The sequence below is a fragment of the Passer montanus genome, unplaced genomic scaffold (assembly GCF_014805655.1).
Source record: "Passer montanus isolate IOZ18808 unplaced genomic scaffold, ASM1480565v1 scaffold59, whole genome shotgun sequence".
NCBI classification, from domain to species: domain Eukaryota; kingdom Metazoa; phylum Chordata; class Aves; order Passeriformes; family Passeridae; genus Passer; species Passer montanus.
Genome location: NW_024370926.1, coordinates 2,810,564 through 2,824,629, shown reverse-complemented (window position 1 = coordinate 2,824,629; position 14,066 = coordinate 2,810,564). Strand labels below are relative to the sequence as shown.

Here is a 14,066-nt window from a genome sequence, read left to right as displayed (position 1 = left end):
TCCCAGTTTGGATGTGGCACCTTCCCTCACTCCTGCATAGGGATCCTCTCCTGGCCACAGCACTGTCCCTGTTCAGCCTCCAGCAATGTTTTGTGCCTTTTCCCTTTTCAAGAAGAAAACTGCTTCTGGTGAAGGGATTTTGGTCCTTGATTTCATGTGTCCCTTCCTGCTGTGAGAGCTGCACAATCACTGCACTGGGAAGGAAAAGATGATGGGATGTGGGGGAAACAGAAGGAAAGGACAATGTCTCACAGGCTCAGATCAGGTGTTTTAATGCAACAGGTCAACAAGAGCAAGGAAGAGAGAGATTTAATCAGGAATTTCTGCCTTTTTAATCTAGGAGAAGACACTATTCTTGTATCAAGTCTGATTTGACTCTTTTTTCTTTTTGTCTTTATCTGCTGTTCTATCCATACTGATCGCTGGAAAATTACAGTGCTGAACTTTAGGGACTGGGGGAGATAAAAGCCGCATGTTTAAAGGAAATTTTCAGTGGGGTTTCATTCCAAAAGGTGCCTGTGCCAGGGTGAGGGGCTCTCCACACCTTTGCAGAGCTGCTCTGCTGCATCCCACACTCCTGAGTGTTCCATCATCTGCTTTTCTCTCTTCCCCAGGCTGCAGGAGGCAGTGGGACAACATCACGTGCTGGCCCGAAGCAGAGGTGGGAGAAGTCGTGGTGCGGCCATGCCCCAAGTACTTCAGATTCCTGACCTCCTACCTGGGTAAGCAAATCCCAAATCAGCTCCACAGCTTCGCTCCCAGCGGGGTTTCTCAGCATTCCACGGGGGGAACATCTCAATAAAGAGGGAGAAACCAGCTCTTAGCCCGAGGTGAAGGAGGTTTCCAAGCCATCCATGAATTCCCAAACATGGAAACATCCTCCCTGCACTCGCAGCAGCACTGCTGTGGATCACAGGGATGCAAAAATGGCCCCTGGTGAAATCCAATAATATGGATGTTGTGCAGTGAAAATTGAATCAACCTGTGGAACAGTTGTGTCTGTTGTGCAAAATGAGCAGTTTAGCACAATCATTAATTAAGTCTCTGACAGAAAATGAACAAGCAGGAACTGGACGTAATAAAGTTGGGGGTTTTTTTCTGCTGGAATGACAAATCTGACCACAGGCCAAGGAATTAACCTGACAAATAATGGGCAGGGGAGGTTAATGGAGGACGTAGCTTAACTCACTGTTCAGGGTGTTCTGAGAAGCTTTGGTTTAAAACTCAGGTCTCAAGGGGCTGTACAGCAAGGGCTGATTGTGCCTCCTGGTAGTTTATAGTTTTTTTCACTATTTTTATTATAGAAGTCCTGAAGGCCTTAACAGAGAATTAAGTTCTTTTGCACTGGAGATCCTGCATTGGGCTGACCCTCCATTTTTAAAGTTTTGTAATGCAAACACACAGGATAAATTAGGAATGGGGGTAGGCAAACAATATCATCCCTGTTCAACAGACCTGGGCACTGCACTCATTAACCAGCACATGCTGATTACATGACTTGCCCAAGGCCACACCAAAATTCCTTGCAGGCACAGAAGGGAAATTAAAAATCCCTGGAGTCCTGTCCTGTGGATTCTTTGCTTCTATTTTCTGTCAGGGTTGGGATTAAGTCCTGAGGCGGAATTTCTTGTTGGCATTCAGATGTTGATCAGTTCTTATCTCTGTCACACTCTCACAAACCCTGAGTTCTGCAGCACTGCACTCTGACAAACTAAAAATGGAGCCCCATCTCTCTCTCTGCAAGGCCTTTGAAGGATCAACTGTCCAATTAAGAAATGACACCTCAATTATTTTCACTTTTAACCCAATTACCAACCACCCATGGTCTGCAATGGGGAATTTTTTATCCAATTACACAAAACCACCCAAACCCATGGAGAAGAAGGAGAAGAAGAAGAAAAAGAAGAAGAAAAAGAAGAAGAAAAAGAATGAGAAGAAGGAGAAGGTGAAGAAGGAGAAGAAGAAGAAGGACCAGTCTCTGCCCTAAAACCTCCATCTTGCTTTATAAATATTACTATATTCTAAACCCTTGACTCTGAGTTTCCCCACCCTGTGTTATCACACACTTCTATTCAAACTGCACACCCACAATCCCAGTTCTGTCATTCCATTTTGGAAGCTTCTCCACGGCCTCAGGTCAATGCAGTGTTCTCCTGGGGGTCAGTGCCTGACAGCACAGAAAGTCTGGAATTCTCAGCAGCCAGGGTTCCAACACTATTCTAGCACTGACTTCCTCATTTCCAAAACTCCCTGGTAGCTCATCACTCCTGTGTCAACACCCAGGGAGAAGAGGCAGAAGCTGCTGTGATATCACATCTTGCAGGACAAGACCCCTGTGCATGGGATCAGCTGTGTGGAATAATTTCCTGCTGTTCCTGCTCTGTGCCCTCCCCCAAGCACAGCATTCACTCACTGGGTTTTATACGCCAGCAGAGTTAGTAAAACAGCAAAAAAAACCTCTTAAAAATGCTTTTTAATACATCATCCTACCAGAGGTGAGTGATGAGGAGAATATTGTGTATATTTGATTATATATAAAGGTCAAGCACTGGAACAGGCTGCCCAGGGAAGTGGTGGATTCATTGTCCAGGGAAGTGCTCAAAAATAGGAATACGGTTTAGTGTGGACCTGGCAATGGTTAATGGTTGGACTTGATGTTCTCAGAGCTCTTTTTAAACCTCAAGGACTCTCTGAACTGGTTTTACAGTCAGAGGTGAGGAACAGGCTCATCCTGGAGCCTGTTCCTCCTGTTTAATACTATCTTGGATGGTATTAAACTTCTCCTGGAGTGGGAATCTAAAAACCAGCTGAACTGTACCTCCTTTTTAGAAGTACAGTTCAGCTGTTTTTTTGATTCCCACTCCAGGATGAGTTTAATACAGTCCATAAACCCCATATCTCTCTCCATTTGCAATCAAAATATTGCAGAGTGGCTCTGGCAGATGGGAATGTCTTCCAACAGGATTGAATTCTGCCTCAGCAGAGCACCAACAGAACAACTGATGCCATCCCCAAAGCAGAAGCAGCAGCTTTGATTCTGAGTCAGACACTTTGTACACAACCATCAACAAACAGGGAAAGCAGTGATGGTCTTAAATAAAGGGAGGGGAAGATTGCCTCCCGTTTTATAGGATTTGTTGCAAAATTAATGTCATTAAATGTTGTGAAGCAGCTCTTCCTTTGTAGCAGTGAGTGTCATTGAGCAGCTCTCAAGGAACTCAATCATCTGGGTAATGTTTGTGTCGTACTCTTTGATCCCTTTGCAGGAACAGGAAAGCTTTTATCAAGCTGTGAGCCAGAGAAAAATCTTTTTAATGTGTTTATAGCAGGAAAAGAGTGAAATACCAGGGAGCAAAGAGTTAATGTGATTTTCCTGCCTCATGGAGAGCTCTTCAAATGACTAATATCCCATCTCATGGTTAATAATGGATAAAATGTCTCGTGGCATTTAAAAACCTTAAATTGTCCTGATGTCATTTGACATTAATTTTTTATGGCATTCACAGATCCAGAAAATTTTCATTATTTCATGACGTTCATCAGTGCCACGTGAGGGAGACGGATGAAAATATTTTTGGCACCTTTCATTATTAAAGTGCATTGCTTTCCACCCCTTGACCAGAGTGTTCCAGCTCTCCTTCCATACATGGAAGATGACATTTGTAATAGGGATTTATGTCTCTCAGTTTCTCCAAAAGCAAATTGTCTGCCATGCACAAGTTAAATTAACACTGACAGTTTTTAAGCTTCATATCTGAGATTAATTGACCTAAGGGGGTGGGGATGGGCACAACCAAGCTCTGGAATCCCACTCAGCGAGGTGAGATCCATCTGAGTTTTGGGCTTGCCAAAATCCTTTTTTCCTTGGGTGTTCTAAATTTATTCCCCCTCTCCTTTCCCCTCCTTCATGAGCACTTTTTATTCTGCATTGCTTCTGAAACTGGAGCAAAAACTGAATAAAATGAGGATAGAGATGAGCAGAGAGCAGCAGATGAGAAGAAGACAACACCACCTCACTAAAGAACCCCAAAATGAGCCATACCCATTATTTATTTGCTACAAATGGTCATTAAGATACTCAAGAAGTTGAGTGTGGTTTTTTTTGGAGTTCTCTTCACTGAAAACCTGTGACCTGTTCAGGTGCCTTGCTGTCCACATGTGCCTTCATATCAGAAAAGCAAAATTACCTGGAGAAAAGGAGGCTCAGAGAGGGCATCACCATCCCTGGCAGTGTTCAAAAACGTGTGGATGTGGCACTTGGGGACATGGTTTAATGTTGGCCTTGGCAATGTGGAGTTAATGATTGGACTTGATGATCTTAGAGGGCTTTTCTAACCTAAGCCTTTCTATCATTCCTTGATTTTTTTTGCACCTGAAGTGTCACAATGCTTGTGCCCCACTCCTCAGAAGGATTGGTACTGCACCTCCACCTCTACCCAAAAATGTGCATTTTTTTTCTAAATGTTTCCTGTAATCCTATAATTGCAGGATCAAAAGATCCAATGAGAATTTTGTCCTAAAATTTGACAGCTCTGTTTTTAGGATGAGAAAACAAACAGTTTACAAAAGGTGCCTAATCAAGGGGAACAATGTTATTGTTAAGAAAGGGGGAATTATCTGTATCTTAGAAGTGAAATGTAAAGGAAAGGGAAAGGAAAATAAGGGAAAACTGAGTTTTGCTACAAAAATGGGGCTCAGGAAGTTTCAGGGCACTGGACATGTGGCAGCAATATCTGCAGGCCAAGTGATGTGAAAAACAAAAAAGGGAGAAAATTAAGTCTGTCTTGTTTGATGTGCTGACCCAAGGCCACGGGTTCTACAATGAGATGAGGTTATGAATTACAAAAACATAAAATAACATTAAACAGCGGGCAGAAATTGCACTGAAGGAATGATATTGTGAGACCACGACCAAGGCAGAAGAAACAAATTGTGAAATTGTGAAAGTCCTGTCACGACTTTCCCCACAAGTTTTTCCCAGGCCTAAGCACTTCAGCATCCAGCTAAGTGCAAGCTGTCTGCAAGTTTCAAGTGTTTCCCAGGAGCAGTGGGGCAGATCAATAATAAAAATGAAAGCAGAGATGTTCCAGTGGACCCAGCGTGTCTCAGGAATGGTAGATAATAGAAGTGTTACTGCTTTAATAGTTTCTGCTTGAAAAAATCGATTTATGTCTATGGAATATGGTGCTAGAGAAGCAGGAGTGATTGCTGGGCAGAGCACACCTTCCCCTCTGCTTTAGAAGTTGTTACAGAAAAGGGCAAGGAAAGCAAGAGGGGGCAAAACCCAACACCCCTGAGCCATGATTGACCTCAGATCTCTTTGTCTGAATTCAAATTCCCATTAAAAGCCAATAAGAGGGTTTTTCCAAGATCAAAGAAGTAAAACTTCACCTGTAACATGAACTTTCAGACATGTCTCAGAGTTTGAAGGGTGTGTTTGAAACAGATGAGAGGCAGAAAGAAATTAAGAGGAAAAATCCTAAAGAGCAAGACAACAGCTCCGTGCATTTATTCTGTTCATCTGTTCAGTGTTTGACTCCCACCCAGATCAAACACCTCTGATAAAGAAAATGTTCTGGTTTTATCTCTGTTCCACAAACTCCTCCCTCCTCTTCTGCTGTGTCATGAATAAATCATGGAGGGAAATTCCTCTCAGTGACAACAAGGAGGTCTCCTGGGAGGTTCCCTGCCCATGGCAGGGAAGTTGGAACTGGGCTTTAGGGTCCCTTCCAACCCAAATCATTCCTTGATGATTTCATGGTTCTAAATTCTGAGACAAGATATGCTTGTGCATGTTCCCTGCCCATGGCAGGGAGGTTGGAAGTGGGCTTCAGGGTCCCTTCCAACCCAAATCACTCCTTGATGATTTCATGGTTCTAAATTCTGAGACAAGATTTGCTTCTGCAACTTGTCCATCCTTGAAGGATTCGAAGTCATGCTTCCATTTTAGGTGACCACACCTGAGCAGGAGTTTGGGGCCAGATGACCTCCAGAGGTCCCTTCCAGCCTCAGCCATTTGATGATTTCATGGTTCTAAATTCTGAGACAAGATATGCTTGTGCAATCTTTGAAGGATTCCAAGAATATCCAAAAGGCATCTGGTCATGCTTCCATTTTAGGTGACCACACCTGAGCAGGAGTTTGGGGCCAGATGACCTCCAGAGGTCCCTTCCAGCCTCAGCCATTGTGGGATGCAATGAAAGCAGGGCACTGAGCTCTTGCAAAGCATTATGAGGTTATTATTAAAATAAATGAGAGTTGTGGCTTTGTCTTTTTTTTTTTTAATGGAAAACCTCACCTCATTGCTTTTAGGAGCAGTCACACCACTTTGACAGTGGTAACATTGATCAAATTAAATACAAACCCCACAAAAAACCCAGATTAATTCATGGCTTTAACTAATACCATGACATTGAGGGGACTCTGTTCTCACCAGGGGCTTGCCTCTTCTTTTTCCACAACACAGAGGAGATCCTGGAGCACAAACCTGCTAGCACTGGGATGATTCCCATCTCTCAGTGATTCTCGTCCACTCTGCATTGCTAATTATGAGGAGTTATAAACCCCTGGTCTCCTTTCTCATTAAATCTCCAGGAGTACAGTTTGAAAATTTTAGCTCCAGTCTGATAGGAAATGGAGTTAGTTGTGGCTTTTTCTTTTTTTTTTTTTTTAGGAACATTGCTTTTAGGAACAGTCACACCACTTTGACAGTGGTAACATTGATAAAATCAAATACAAACCCCACCAGAAAACAAGATTAATTCATGGCTTTAACTAATACCATGACATTGAGGGGACTCTGTTCTCACCAGGAACTGGCCTCTTCTTTTTCCACAACACAGAGGAGATCCTGGAGCACAAACCTGCTAGCACTGGGATGATTCCCATCTCTCAGTGATTCTCGTCCACTCTGCATTGCTAATTATGAGGAGTTATAAACCCCTGGTCTCCTTTCTCATTAAATCTCCAGGAGTACAGTTTGAAAATTTTAGCTCCAGTCTGATAGGAAATGGGAACATTTGGGAAATCTAGTGAACTTTGAAAGGCTACAGATAAATTCCGAGTGCAGAAAGTTTGTGTTTTCTGATACTGTCATTTTCAATGTATTCCAGATTTTCAATGTACTCCATTGGTGCTCATTTTTGGGAGAGCTTGTGTTACACAAATTACTGAGAAACAGCTCTGGAAAATGGCAAATATAACTTCTGTTGCTTTGAAAAATTTGCCTTTCCATTGATAAATAATTAGACATTATGACCAAAGTCTGGAAAAAACAAGAGCCAACGAGACAACAAAAAAAAGTCTCATTTTCATCAGGATAGAGCTGGGATTTGACACTGGGACATAAAAATCTGTGTCATACTTCAGTCTAACCTGAGCCTGTAAACCTCAGAGGAAAGCTAAGCTTGTGGGACACTTTCCCAAATTTTATGCTCATTTTCAGTATAGAAAGTGATATTTTAAATAGTAGTAATTAGAAACATTATTTGGTCTGAGAAGAGACATCATCCATTACTTGAGGCAAATTGTGGTCTGATCAAACATTTGTTTTTTTTAACCTTGTGCTTTTTGTACCTCTCAGATGTCAGATGAACATGAGAGGTTTTAGAAAGGTGTCTTGTATCACACCATGTGTATGAATTTCCACATCTAAAAGTGACATAAGCTGCAAAGAGTGGCAGAAAAACTTATCTGGGAAGTGAGTTTCCTTAAAATCAGAGTAATTTTTATTATTATTTTTTAATTCCACTGGTGCTTTGTCATTGTTCTTTTTCTACCTTGGTCTCCACATCTGCTAAAGCATTGGGACAATTTTTGAAGGTATTGAGAGAGGAGAGAGTTTTTAAATAATCATGAAATTGTGAGGAAATGCAATTGAAAAGAAGAAATAGGAGAAAAACTCGCCGAAAGAAACACACCTTAGCTCACTCAGAATAAGAAACACAGATTTAAAACCACCGTGAAATCTTAAGCCATCCCCAAACAGAGTTTTGAGCAGGAAATGGGAAGCAGTGAAGTTCAGATAATGGGATCCATTGTAACAAAGAAGAAATAACAGAAATTGCATAACTCAGAAAAGCTGAAAGCACCGCACAGTCGTGTCCTTGATTTGTTTGCACAAGATCCTTTATGATCCTGATATGAACTCTGGTGGAAGGAACTGCAAACGGTGGCCATGCAGGGAAAGCCTGGAACAGCAGCCCATGGAGCTGTGCTGGACTTTCTGCTTCTGGAGCAGCTTGAAAATGAAGAAAAGCACCTTTGAGAGCCCTCCTGGATTCAGATCTGCTGCAAAGACAGATTAAAGGGGCAAGTTTAATGTCAAAATCCATCTGTGACAGGGATTGGAGCAGTGACTTCAGGCAGGGCATTGTCTGCTGCTGATCTCAGGGCAGAACAGGCCCGTGGTTGGGAAGATGCTCAGATGAATCAAGTGTCAGAAATTGCTGGAGGTGATACTCAAATATTTTTGTGACTCACAGCTGCATAACTTATTTGGTCCCATTTGCAGGAGTTTTCTTACTCTTTTGTGCAAAGAGCTCTGTCGCTGGAAATGGTTGCAAAGCTCTTTGAGCTCCACTGATGTCACTTTTTACCTTAAGAAGCAAGGCTTGACTTCTTTTTGATCATTCTGGTGTATTGACCAGTTTTCCAGTTTTGTGAGGTGAATGGCACCAGTGGAATGTCCCAATAATGGGATTTTAGTGAGGTGGGCATGGTGGGCACTGGTGGTCAGAGAAGGTGCTGGGCGAATTTACAATGTGCTGTTGGGGGCATTTCTGCTTTGTTATTTCTTGACAAACCCATATCTTGGCCTTTTAGCCTACAAATCTCTTGGGGTAAGGCTTATCCTGAGTGCTGGTCTCTCCTTTTGCTGGATTAAGCTGATGTGGGTTTGAGGTCCAGCAGGGACAGGAAGCAGAGATGTTTTACAAAGTGAGAAGTGCTTTGCTCTTACAATCCTGGATGGATCAGGCAGTTCTGAGCAGCAAAGAGCCACATGAACGTCAGTTTTGACAGTTTGGCTGAGGGAGTGAGATGTTCTTGTGTTAATTAAAGCTCTTTTTAGCTGGTCAGAGGCCCCAGGCACTCAGCAAGCTTGACAGTCCAGGAAATCTTCCTGCCCTGGAGTATGCAAGTTAAAACAGGCAATACAGGTTGTCAGTGTGTGGATTTTGTCCCTTCACAGCCAAATTTTGAAGTGTTCTGTTCACAAACCAGAGTGCAGTACATTTCCCAGGAATCACATTTGATCAGGGCTCAGTTGTAGCCAAGGTCTGGGTGTGGAGGACTGGATTTAGTTCCCAGACCCCCAGCCTTATCTGCATGGTGTGAAATAAGCCCTTTATCTATCCCTGTCCTGGCTTCTCGGGAACACAGTGAAAGGCATAAATACTTCACTGCTCTGTTTAGATAAAAATTTTCCAGGAACAAAGTCAATGTGACAATAAAACATTCAAACAATACTGGTGCAGTGCCAGGAACCAAAGGTCTGGGTACAACTGGCAGCATGGTACCACTGGAAGAGATGTTTTGTGTGCACCTCTGTATTAAAATGAACTTTTCTACTGAGGCCTGGACTTTAAAACAGAATAGATGACTCCCATTTATGAGCTCTGTGTAATATGAAAAATTAATAACAGGGAAAAAGTATGAGAGTTTTTCTCTAAGTGTTACAAGAATTGTGTTTTGGCATTTATACCACAAGAGGCAGAAGTTGTTTTAACAGTGAGATAAAGGTTTCTTTTTAAATCATGTGGTTTTTTCTTTTCTTCCAGGAAATGTGACCAGGAATTGTACAAGCCAGGGCTGGTCAGATGTGTACCCTGCACCCTACGCTGTAGCTTGTGGATATGATTCCAACAGCACTCCAGGGGAAGAGGTTTGTAAACCTGGATGGGGGGACATCAAGATTTAACAGGGATCAGTATCCAAATTGTATGATCCTCCTATGCCAAATTTTTCCCATTCCCCCTCTGATTCCTCAGGAGGGAAGGATCCTCTTGAGGATCCTTGGAAGCAGAGTTCAAATGTTTGGTCAAGGAAATTATCTTCCCTTTGATGTCTTAGACTGGTGGAGTTATGGAAAGGCTTGGGATGGAGGGGAACTTCAGGATCATCCCATTCCACCCCCTGCCACGGACAGGGGCACCAGGCTGTTCCAAACCTGGCCTTGAACGCTTCCAGGGATGGGACATCCAAAATTTCCAGGACATCAGGACCTGAGAAGATCAGACCATTGTCCATGTGATGCCCACACATAACTTCAAGTGTTTCATTTTCCACAGTGCACTTTGAAACAGGCCCTCCACATTTATATTTATGCTTAAGTAGATATGGTGATTCTAATCTTTCTATGGCAACATAAGCATCAAAAACTCTAAAGGCATAAAACTTACATTTTGTTACTCTGCAATCTCAACCAGCTAAATATCTACATCACTGTAGGGAACACACATTTTCAAAATTTTACTAAATTTTGATAGGAAATCCAAAAGTTCTCTGGGATATTGTTTGTGTTTATTTATTGTGTATAAATTAGCAATCTCTGACCTAGGTATAATTAGCTTTGCAGAGTATTATCACTCCACAGGAAGGAGTTTGTTATGGTTTTGCTGCGTGCCGAGACATGAGGGGTAAAGTCTAAAGAGGATAACAAATGTTAGAAGCAAGATTCACCTCACCTAACTCAAAGTTCAGCTTCTAATCTAAACTAATCACCTGTAGCAGTCCCATAGTCAACAAGAAAAAGCTTATGCATGGAAAGTTATATTTCACTGCAATCACATGTTGCAGTATTTATGTTTTTATATAATAGGTTAATGTGTTTATATTAAATCACTGCTCATCCTTTTTGTTGTTGTTGTTTCTGTTTAAGACATACCTCAGTGTTAGTGAATATTGGACATAGGAATCTCGATAATTAATTAACATCTGTTTCCAGTATTTAAAGGGGGCTTAAAAAAGGTTGGAGAGGAATTTTTCACAAGAGCATGGAGTGGAAGGACAAGGGGAATGGTGTTAAGCTGAAGGAGGGCAGGTTTAGATGAGATATTGGGAAGAAATTCCTCACTGTGAGGATGGTGAGGCCCCAGCAAAGGATACCCAGAGAAGCTGTGGCTGCCCCATCCTGGGAAGTGCTCAAGGATAGGTTGGAGAGAGCTTGGAGCAACCTGGGATAGTGGAAGGTGTCCCTGCCCAGGACAGAGGTGGAATGAGATGATTTTATGGTCCCTTCTAACCCAATCCATTCTGGGATTCTGAGACTCAATATGGTGAGAGGTCTCTGTGCATGGTCACGCATTGCCAGGGCACTCCAAGATTTAACAGGGCAGAACTGAGCCAGCTCTGAGTGGGAAAGAAAACAGAAAAGAGCAAAGGCAGAGGTGCACAAAGAACTCGAGGGCTGTGCTGAAGAGAGCCTTGGTCTGCCTTCAGGGTCAGCCAGCACTTCACGTGCTCAAGCGTCCATCCCTCAGACTGAGCTGTGTGCCTGCAGAACCCACTGCTCCAGCTCTGCTGTGCAAGGACCCCCACCCAGAGCTCTGGTTTGTGTTCCTGCTGCACAGGGGATTTGGGAATTCCTGGGACATGCTCCTGCCACCCAACAGCCTGCAGCGTTGCTAGAGTGCAGCGTTGCCAGAGTGCCGTGTTACCAGGAGAACTTCTATTGTTCTTTTAATTCTTTCTTAATTATTTTCCCTTGATTTCCACAATTTTTTCTTGCTGTTAAAGTCCAATTCATGTGAAAGGTGGCTGAGGGGGGTAAACATGCAGTAGCAGCCTGTGAAGAAGAATAGATTTTTGTTTTCTTGTTGTTGAATTGGCAGTGAGTTTGGGGAGCAAGAAGTAAAGGGAATAGAAAAAAAACATCAGTCTGTACAGGACATGAGGTCCAGGAAAGACTGATAAGCTTTTAGGAGTTAAAAACTTCATGAACTTTTGGTCTCAGGTCAGAAACAGCAAGAAAAAACAATATGAAAAATAAATAAGGGCAGTGTGAAAGGTTTTAGCTGTGAATTCTGGCAGTCCCTAAAGCAGCAGATGATGCAGGCACCAAAGTGCTGCTCTTGGGGTCCATGCAGTGATGATGAGCCCTTCTCCAAGCTGACCTTTAAAAGTGGTGCATTAGCAAATGGGGAGTGGGGTTGTTATCCTGCTCCTCTGTCAGATGTGATGCTCTTCTCCCTGCTGTGTTTCCATCTGCTCAGAGGGGCCACCCCAGGGTTATTGTGGGTTTTTATTTTTGTTTTTTTTTTGCTTTGGTCAGGGTCGGGATTAAATGCATAGAGATGGTATTTTGTGTTGGAGCTCAGATGTTTATTAATTCTTCTTTATATTATAGTCTTATAAGTTGTGAGTTTTACAGCATTTCACTAATAAGTTACAAAATGGCTTTGTATTTATCTCTATAAGGCCTTTTAAGGAAAAACCACCTAATTAAGAAATTATACTTGAATTATTTTTATTTTTAACTAAATTACTAACTACTTGTGTTCTGCAATGTGGACTTTTTATCTAATTATAAAATACTACTTAAACTCATTAAGAAGGTGAAGAAGGATTAGCTACTGCTTTAAAACTTCTATCTTGCCTTATATGTATTACTATAAAATTTAAACTCTAGGTTTTCCACCCTATGATGTTACACACTTCTATATGAACTACACACTTATAATCTTTGTGTTATTAATCAATTTTGGAAGCTTTCTCTATGGCTTCGGGTCAAATGCAGTGTTCTCTTGAGGATCTGTGACTTTCAACACAGAAAGTCTAAAATTCTCAGTATCCAGGGTTGCAACACCAGGTCTCTGTAGGTTCTGCCTGAAAATGGTGAAATAAAGAGACACCTCCAGAGGTCACTTCTGCCCACATTTCTCTCCAAAGAAATTTCTTTTCATTTACTCTTGAGGGAACCCAAACGACTTTGGGCTGGATGACATGAACCCCAAAACACTTGTGTCCTGAAGGATTTTATATCAATATTTCTCTTATTTTCCTTTCAAAATTGTAAATGTTTCCCATTGTCAACCAAGGGACAAATGTTGAGGTTACTGAATAGAAACCAAGGAAAATAAATCTCAGTTAATCTCAATTTAGCACCTACCTTGGATAATTGTTATTATCACACTCCTGTGAAATTAGGCAGAAGCTTTTAGAAGTCAAAGAGACAATGATGAAGTTGCCTGGTTTCATTCTGTAAAACAGTCAGACATCCTAGCATGCATTGCCTGCACTTATCTGCATCCCTTTCATTTCTAATAAGAATATTTTATAATCTGGACCCTGAGTGAAATTTCAATTCCATTTATGATCCTGGGTCAAATTCTCTGCTTTGATAACCCTGAAATAGGAACCAATTGTCATTAGCAAGTGTAGTGAAGAGTGAGAAGCCATTATGTGCAGTTTCCAGAACAGAGATGACCCCACCTCCTGCATTAAAGCTGCATGCAGAACCATCCCCCTCTGCACAAAAAGGATTAGTCACCATAAAATATGGGGGGGAAATTAGTCACCATAAAATATGAGGGGAAAAGCAGGGAATTGCTGGTTGAATAACACCAAGAACCTTCTGTGCACAACTTGCTCCTGGGAATAACTCTAAGAGGCAGAAGGCCTGCTTTGCTCTCCTAAATGAAGAGTGGGACAACCTCTTCCCCCTACAGTCCCCTACCACAAGGTCCTTTTTTCTGCTGGCCAAATCTTTCCTGGAACAGTTCTTCTCTGGTGCCATCAAAATAGAGATAATAGAGAAAGATTAAATCCACATGAGGGAGGTTGACTGCTTTAATTAGAAAAGTCAGAGTTTTTGGGATCCCAAACTCCAGGAAGGCTGGAAAGAAGATTTTTATCTTGGGGGTGCTGGTGGATGAGAGGCTGGACATGTGCTGACCATGTGCACCTGTAGCTCAGAAATCCAATTGTATCCTGGGCTGTTCCCACAGCCTGGGCAGCAGGGGAAGGGGGGGTTCTGTCCCTTTGCCCCCCTCAGGTGAGGCCCCACCTGCAGAGCTTTACCTGGGCAAGACCAGGCATATAAATCTTCCTGAAACCTTTGAATTATC

General features: G+C 42.3%; 1 protein-coding gene across 1 annotated transcript in view; it reads left to right on the top strand.

Moving 5' to 3' along the window:
• The window catches only part of VIPR1 (vasoactive intestinal peptide receptor 1), a 106,429-nt gene that overhangs the window by 54,407 nt on the left and 37,956 nt on the right, over positions 1-14,066 (top strand). Inside the window, exons 3-4 of the mRNA XM_039726612.1 lie at positions 615-722; positions 9,780-9,883. Coding sequence (XP_039582546.1) covers positions 615-722; positions 9,780-9,883 — 212 coding nt within the window. The remainder of the gene's footprint in view (positions 1-614; positions 723-9,779; positions 9,884-14,066) is intronic.